General features: G+C 44.9%; 1 protein-coding gene across 1 annotated transcript in view; it reads right to left on the bottom strand.

Moving 5' to 3' along the window:
• The window catches only part of LOC118409993 (snake venom 5'-nucleotidase-like), a 20,187-nt gene extending 12,465 nt beyond the window's left edge, over nucleotides 1–7,722 (bottom strand). The window contains exons 1-3 of the mRNA XM_035811439.1: nucleotides 7,332–7,722; nucleotides 3,953–4,080; nucleotides 3,428–3,513 (exon numbers count right to left, since the gene is read on the bottom strand). Of these exons, the coding sequence (XP_035667332.1) occupies nucleotides 3,428–3,513; nucleotides 3,953–4,080; nucleotides 7,332–7,670 (553 nt within the window). The 5' untranslated portion in view covers nucleotides 7,671–7,722. The remainder of the gene's footprint in view (nucleotides 1–3,427; nucleotides 3,514–3,952; nucleotides 4,081–7,331) is intronic.
• Between the last annotated feature and the right edge of the window lie 1,096 nt (nucleotides 7,723–8,818).

Below are 8,818 nucleotides of genomic sequence, written 5' to 3'. Positions count from 1 at the left end.
CTTGCCACGGAGGAATCTGCTTGGAGATTAGTATTTTGTACCATGTATGGAAAAATTGTGTATATAGACTTATAAGACCTATAAGGACTTTATGATGTTAACTGTTAACTGTATCTCTGTAACATACTTTGTCTGACCCTTGTCTCTTCCCTCATGACCTCAATGAAAAGCGGCCTGCATGTCGATTTGAACTTTCATGAATAAACAAAGGTTCAAACAAACAAACCTTATACGGGTCGTGACCCTCGGTGTCGTTGATGACGTTGGTGCGGCCGTGGACGACCAGGTCGATGTTGAAATGTTCCATCAGTTTCTCCGTGACGGTGTAAGGGGCGCCGATCACCACCTCGGACACGTGCCTGCAGGCGAGCACGCACAGCGTGCGCTCGTGGATGTTCATGATGGGGTGGTTGAACCCCTTGTAGCCGTTCACCACGGGATCCGTGTGGAGACCCACGATGAGGTAATCCCCTTCCTGGCGCGCTCTTTGCAGGAAGTCGAGATGGCCCACGTGGAAGAGGTCGAATGCCCCCGACACGTACACAATCCGGTCGCCCGGCTCCGGGCCGCTCCCTCCCTCCGCAAACTGCGCAATCTTCTGCGTCGTCGGGAGGAACTGGGACACGCTCGTCCACGGGCTTCGAGCCTGCGGGTTCTCCCGAAGCTCCTCAACCTTATCTCGTGGAAGCTGAGCCTCGTTCTTGCGGTCATGATGTGTCTTCGTCAGCAGCAGCATCCGTCCGACCAGATCGGTAGTAGACACCCCGGCCGTCCGCTTGCACTCCTTGTAGCGTCCGCCGTTCTTCACCTCAGCGTAGGCGTCGTGGCCGTCGGGTGTCAAGGGGATATCGTCGCCGTGGACGCAGAAGTCACAGTTGTACTTGTCCAGGGTTTCGATGGTAGGGACATACGGAGCCGCCTCAACAACCTGAAACAACATGAAGGTCCTAGGTCACTGAACACTATTGTTATAGTAAGGAAAGATTATCTATGCTACCTGAAATCTCACCTTTGGACCATCGGACAAAGGTCACTTCAAATCTATAACTGTTACATAGCAAAACTGGCAAACTGATAATGAGTGAATGACAAAACTAGGTCGGCCACGCCCATTTTTTAAAAACCGAATGGTAACCAAGGCTGTCTTTCACGGCTATAGTTCATTGGAATGAATTGAAACCCGTCTCAGACCACGAATGGTCGCTGAGCTAAGGAATAGCTTACCCTATTATTTTGCAATCCTTACGAACAGTCCTTTGGAAAAGGATGATCATTGTGATTGATAATGAGAGTATAGTCAAATGCGTAAAATTGTTTGTTTCAAACACTCACCTCGTCCACCCATTTCACGGCCCGGACCATCTTGTACCTCTCCTGCTCAGTCATGACTGTCGGTCCCTTGTACTTGCTGATCTCCTCGTCCGAGTGCACACCGACGATCAGGTAGTCCCCCATCTTCTTGGCCTGACGGAGGGCATTCGCGTGCCCGAAGTGGACCATGTCGAAGCACCCGCCAAACCAAACACGCAGCGGCCCCCGGCTTCTCCCCTGTCCCTCTCGGTTCGTTTCGCCGCCGTCAGCCATCGTTTCGGTGCTACCAAGGAGCTTTTATTGTTGATAAAAGCTCCTTGGTGGTACAGAGATCTTTCCACAATATCCAAAAGGCAAAATTGCTAGATGTACGCGTTAAAGTTTAAGGCCAATACAGCGGGAAAACATATTATAAAAAGGTACCGTGACGATCACGCTATCGGACGTTTCTCGTGCCACCTGAATTTACCTGAACCGCAGAGACTCCGTGGCTTGTCTCTGCAGTCAGGAGCTTGAAGGCTGGTAGCCCACTGCCGCTCCGACGACGACCTTCTGACCCCACTGAGTCCATCTGAGGCAACTAGCCTCTGAAAAACGTATTTACTTGTAAGTTGTAGTGTTTTCCTGCACGATAAGTAAATACGTTTTTCAGAGCCTAGTTGCCTCAGCTACACTGAGTCAAGCAGCAACCTTTGACCAGGAATGTGGCAGCTCACAAGCGTCACCTGGCGGATATTGCATCAACCACATAGTAACCTTTGACCAGGAAAATAACGCCTCACGAGCGTCGCCTGGTGGGAACTTTCTTTGTGCTGACTGACTTTGTGTTTAAGCTTGACCTAGAAGTGAATGGCCCACACAATGGGAGCATCTTTGTTTATGACCCTAGCAGTGTCTGGCAGACAGTGCCAGACACTGATGTGTATTCAACACTATTCAGGTTAGAAACAGCTGGGAGCAAGGAGGTTGAAAGAATGGAGAACAGACTATTTTTAATTTGTGTTGTTTGTCTAAAAGTCTCAAAGTATCATATAAAAGTTTCTGTTGCAAAGTAAAAACACCGAGTTTCACCCCAAACATGCATAATTAGCCCAGGAGGGGGGTGGGGGTGGCACGGGTAGGATCTGTCATTTTTCTTGACAACACACAACTTATCCCACTTCCACACATCTGATTTGCTGATATTTACTAACCTTGTCGTCTTGATCTTAGTTCGGATCCGGGTCAGAGCTGGATCCGGGTAGTAAAATTCAGTGCTCCCATCAAAACATCACGTGCGGCAACTTGGCTATTTATTACGAAACAGACGCCGAATCCTGGACAGAGGAGCTACCAAGGCCTACCTGCCTTCTTACTCTTAGATAGCTACAGAAGAGTTAAGAGCCGCTGCCTGGTTTAGGTAAACCCTGGTAAAAAGTTTCAAGCTGCGCGCCAGACACACGTGCTGCAGAATTTGTTTTGGCAGTTGACAATACGTTGTGATGGCAACAAAACGCGATGTTGTGATGATCAAATCGAGACTCGTCGTTATCGATCTGCATTGTTATAAATGCTATACTAAAGACATATCGGCACAAAAAATTAAGTTGAATCCACAAAAAGGCGCTAGGGTAGGGGTCATTTCATAGGGGTCATCCGAAGGAGGATAATTTAGGATTGACATGCGGTCAATCCTACATTTTATGCGGTCTTTTTTACCTTTGACCTGAGTCGGGGACCATCCATCGATAAAGGGCGGGGTGCGCACCACAGGAAAAGTAAGTGGCTCGCGCAGAAAAGTAAGTGGCTCGCGCAGAAATAGTAAGTGTCTTGAGTAGAAAAGTAAGTGGCTCACGCAGAAAAAAAGTAAGTGTGTTTTGCAAAAAAGTAAGTGTCTTGAGTAGAAAAGTAAGTGGCTCGCGCAGAAAAGTAAGTGGCTCGCGCAGAAAAGTCACGAAGTGGCTCGCGCAGAAAAGTAAGTGGCTCGCGCAGAAAAGTAAGTGTCTTGCACATTGTTGCTATCGGCCACGGTAGAATTGAGTCAAGTCATAAAGTTGATTCGAATTGATTCGCAGTTTTGTCGAGTGTGAACAAGTAGGATTTTAGACAAACAAAAGCAACATAACCAATCGCTGACCTGGTTTAGATATAGCGGGAGTGTCCTGAGTGGTGTAGCCTACAATCCCGACAAGTTCACCACTCACGTTCAGGGTCACTGAGCGACTGGCAAAGGAACGGGACGATGGATTGTCAAAGAAATAGAACTTCATTCGTAGTCCAAATTCGAGTACAAAACACAAAGTTACATACAAACATACATACAAAAATAGGTTTACATACAATTCAACAATATGAGCCTTGGTTTATTAATTTCATTTGTAATTTGTGTCTGATCATTTATGATTTTATTGTTTTGTTTGAGTGTATGTCTATGTTACGTTGCTTTGGCCCATTGGTGACAGAGCAAATGAATTCATTCATTCAAAAAAAGTTATGCAATTCATAACGCAGAGATCGAATATTAATACTACCTTACATGTGAGATGTTATTGGATTTGTAATTGGTGGGATCAATGGGCTTAAATTCTGGTACAGAATACAGTTGGAGGGTATCAATATTCTTTCTGTCTGTTATTGATTGATTGTTTGTTTGTTTGTTTACCTGAAGAGAGACTGGAACTCCGGTTCCCTGGCGGCATCGATGTTGGCGCTCACCACGCTGAAATTTGCCTGACGGAGAAACGTGGACAACTCCGGTACGCCGTCATCAAACTCATGGTTCCCGATAGCCTGAAAAAAAAAAACATTCTAGTTTTAGTACCGGATTATATTCTTTATCAGACGACCAGTTTTTGCATTTCGGCGTGACAGATTTCCTTTTCCCTGAAATGGGCGTTTCCATTTGAAACTGTCCATGCCAAATCGCAGAACACTACACTTTAAGTGTATTGGCACTCTCCGTCAGCATCGTGATACTTTGTGTTGTAGGGAATTGGAGTTTTCGTCGGAAATCGGAGTTTTAGGATTAGACTGTTTGACCGGGGTTCGAACCCGAGCTGGTGAACTTTCTTTTCTACGATCCGTATCCAACTGGCTAACAAACTGGAAGCTAGAAGCCAATGAGGACAAATGCAAGGTGATGTTCATCACGACCCGCACTCTCCCTAGACCCCCTGCTCCAGTCATACTAGGCGGTAGTACACTACAAGTTGTTACTAGCTACAAGCATCTTGGTGTCACCCTAACAAACTCTGTACACTTTCCTGGTCTAAACACATTGAAACAACCTCCACTAAGTCAAGAAGATCTGCTGGCCTACTGTGTGCACTGAGAAAGAAGGTACCAAAGGACATCCTGCTCAGACTGTACAAAACCATCACCAGACCTGGCCTGGAGTATGCTGACATCGTCTGGGCTGGTCTCACCAAGCGCGACGAAACAAAACTGGAATCAGTTCAATACCAAACTGCCAGACTGATCAGCGGACAACATGGACTCCCGTACCCGTCATACCAATCTTTGTACACCCAGCTACCCCTTCCATCACTGCAGTTCCGACGACAATTCCACACCGCTGTTACCCTGTACAAGCTCCTCAACGGTCACTGCCCTCCACACCTGCAGAACCTTGTACCCAGAACCCGTGCATCTGCTACTGAGTCACGTTACTCCCTCAGGAACAGCGACCACCTGACATCTGAACTCATCAAGTCCACCAGAGGCCAGAAAACATTCATCTACAGAGCAACAGCACTCTGGAACACTCTCCCTACTGCTACTCGCACAGCCACCTCCACTGCTTCCTTCAAAAGAAAACTGTGTGAATGTCTAGACGACCCTTACCAATGGTAAATAAATCATACAGGTGTATACAGACCCTGACCTCTCATTGCAAATATTGTTGTCGATGATATGATGTTATATACTCCATTTTAGATGATATGTAAGTTATCCTGCACCATGTATATATAAATGTTCTTTTTATGTATTGTCTATGTGTTTGTCAGCAGGACTAGCCCTTTGTAATAGCCGTAGGCTAGTTGGGCAGCCCTGGCTGTGTGTTCTGTACAGCCAAACCAATAAATAAAAATAAAATAAATTTCTTTACATACGTACAGTCCCCACAATACCGTCTTTTTTTTTTACTAAATCTACATTGTATAATTGAAATGTTGCTTTTCAGACGCTTCAGACGCCCCACACCGCCCCCCACTCCCTCAACCACGCAAACGTTATGATTTGCCATTGACCGGTTTAGCGATTTGGTGTCAATCATTTTAAATGGCAACGACATGTCAGGCGCATGCAGGCACGTGGCGGAAGTTAGTCATGTTACTTCCAATGCTTTGTCACACCAACACCATGTATATCATAACTTCAATCTTTATAACATGTCCTGAAATAGTATTCGCCACTTGTAGGAATCAACGACACTGTGCTATATCGCCTCTAGGTTGAGAATATTTTTTCTAATATCCTAGCTGCATGTAGACAATGAATTAGGGATGGGTCAGGATATCCCTGTGGGAGTTTGAATGTAGCACGATGAACATAAAAAAACACACGTCAGATTTTCCGCATTCCAGCAGGAAGTGGGTGGGCGGAGATCGGGTTGGGCGAGAGCACTGATGTTGGGGTGATATTTTTAGTTTTACTGGACGTTGAAGTTTAACAATTATAATCTTAATTTATTGCATATTGATTCCCTATGGGGATAAATGCATATGAGATCACACATAGTGTAGTGATTACAAGGAAAAAACTAATAATAACAACGCTAACAAGTCTAACATAAGACCGAGAGGGTAGCTGGTAGCCGTCGAGGCGAAGAGAAAGGCGAGGAAGGCCCGTCAAAATAGGACTGCAAACCAGTAGACTTATACTCGATTATGAGTGGCTGTCCATCAACACTTTTTGTCATGCAGATGTACTACCGCATATCTAAGTTCTATCGTTTGCGTCTGATATGAAAGAAACTAATGTTATATGTCGGATAGTGAGACAACGTACTAGTATGTCCGTAAACCCTGACTGGATAAGCTTCCACCTTTGTGTCAGTCTAAAGAAATTGGACACGTAACAATATGTCCCAACAGGTAAGTCATGATTTTAAGTCGCTCAATTTGTACTCATTTGTCTTTATGTATATTGTACATGCCGTAGCTTCGTGAAGTGCAAGAGAGGGTACATACGTATGAAACAAGACAACGGTCCAGTTGGTTATGAATCGGGTTGACACGATACAGTGGTCATTTTGCTTTGAGGGTTGAACTCTAAACATCACACACAAAAGAAATCAGATACGCTAAACCTTCTAACGGGTATGTGTTTACTGACTGTCGACTTCCCTGAAGTCATACCAAAACGGGTGTTTCACCATTGTCTCGAACTGAACTCCGTTCAACACTTGAGTCAAGACTCTGTGACTAGCAATAAAAAGGAAAACATGTTTTCAATGATTATTCTGACTTGTCTGAAGCGTAAGGTAGCTTCACATGCAATGTTATCACATGTTGTGAAAACATTAACAACGCCTACGTACAAGGCTCGGGACCTGAACACGTAGTCATACGATACATGTAGGCTAACGTACGACTGCAAAAGCATGGTCATTCATGGAGCAATTGTGGACTGTGTCGTACAAAATCTAGCTGTTCCGCGACAGAGAAATTGTCGTAATTCTTGTTGAAAGTCTATTATGTCAAAGCTTGGCTACAAACCCCAACGACAACAAAGGTTTTACTACGAATGTGTGACCTTGCAATGTACCTTTCATCGTGTATGTAGTTATAACCCAAACTTTGTCACAGTTTTAACTTGTTGGTTTAGAGGTTTCACTGGGACAAGTTGTTTCTGCTCAGTTTAAGCCTGTTCCTTGCAGCCTGTTCTCTCGGGAGATATGTAACTTAAACCAATCCCGTAAAAAATCCCCGGCGTGCGCTAATGAAGTGGGCGGGCGGGCTACCCTCCTAGCACCGTAGAGATACCGACGAGCTCCCGATGAAATGGCTACCAGAAAGTCGTAAAACAAACTGACTTACCATAGCGTCGTACTTGACTTTGTTCATGAGTTGTGCCACGACTGGACTTCTGAAGAAGTAGTACCAAAGCGTTCCCTGGAACTGATCTCCTGCGTCTAACAGCAAGACATTGTCGTCCCGACCCCGCACCTCCGCGACCTTGGCCCCCAGCCGGGGGAACCCGCCGTAACACGGGCGGCCGGGGCGGCACCTCCCCCCGAAGGCGTTCATCTCCTGTACCCGGGCATGCACGTCGTTGGTGTGCAGGATGGTCAAGTTAAACGACGAAACGGACTCGGTGACGAAACTACAACATAAAACAAAGTACGCGAAGACTACGGGGATTGAAAACGGACGCATCGCGAAATGTATGCTTGCACACACAAACACAAACTATCTTTGTAGAACTGGTTTCAAGGGGCGAGGTATACATATCCTCTACGTACTTAAAATCTGCATAAAAAGACAATAGGTGTCTTTGTAGCCTAGGGCATAGGCCATGACCCCTAGCCCCAAATGAGCAGGTAGGTGGCGTGGAATACAGCATACTGTAGACGTGCAGTTCATATGGTCATACTTTGGTTTAAAACGTTCAAATATCTTTGTCGTTTTTGTTTATAAAGATATATTTCAATGCAGAATGTGGTGACACATATTGGAGACTCGCTCGAATTGATGTTGTTGATGTTGTTAACCTGGGAAAGTTTATATGGACCTGGGGAAGTTTATATGGACCGGCGTGGGCGTAAGTTACGTCTCTGCTTAGAGTATTTGTTTTCTTGGAAGACGTGTAGTGCAGTGGGCCTCGCCTATTGGCGACAAATTAAAATAGAGGAAGATGAACATCATTTTAAAAATTGTAGTAGAATGTATGCAAGAAAGAGGGAGAGAGAGAGAAATGAACTATATATACCGATGGAACCAATTTTTCCCTACTTCATACAGCTACTTAATACAGGCAAATTTATGTTCCTTATGAATTTAGACAAACCTTTGCTTATAAAGCATATCTGTTCCTACAGTATACACAAAAAAGCGAAAAGTCGAATCCACTTAGTAAAATACGATTCTTGTGTTGGTTGGTATTGTATACTATATATTTCTTGTATCTTTTGTTGCGACCTGTACGTAACACAGTGGGTATGTACGAGGGGCGTGCAATAAGTAATGGTCCTGACCCACTTCCAGTTGTCTGATCTAAATGAAATTTTGTATGTGTAATAATTCATATCTCTATGGGTTATGTTGCAAAAGACAGCTCTGAACTAATTGTGGTTTCTGATTTACTGGTGTTTGAACTTAGTCAGGTGCGAAATGGACCAGGTGTGAAATGGAACCAGTTGAGTGTCGCGCAGTGATCCGGTTTTTGTATTTGAAAGGACGCACACCAAAGAAGACTTTTGATGAAATAAAAGAAACTTATGGTGATGATGCCCCATCATATGACCTTGTAAAACGCTGGCATCCTGAATTCAAACGTGGCTGGAAGTCTGTGGAAACAGCTCCCA

This window comes from Branchiostoma floridae, chromosome 2, assembly GCF_000003815.2.
Source record: "Branchiostoma floridae strain S238N-H82 chromosome 2, Bfl_VNyyK, whole genome shotgun sequence".
Taxonomy (NCBI): Eukaryota; Metazoa; Chordata; class Leptocardii; order Amphioxiformes; family Branchiostomatidae; genus Branchiostoma; species Branchiostoma floridae.
Note: the sequence above shows the minus strand (reverse complement) of the source record. Positions and strands in the feature narration are given on the sequence as shown.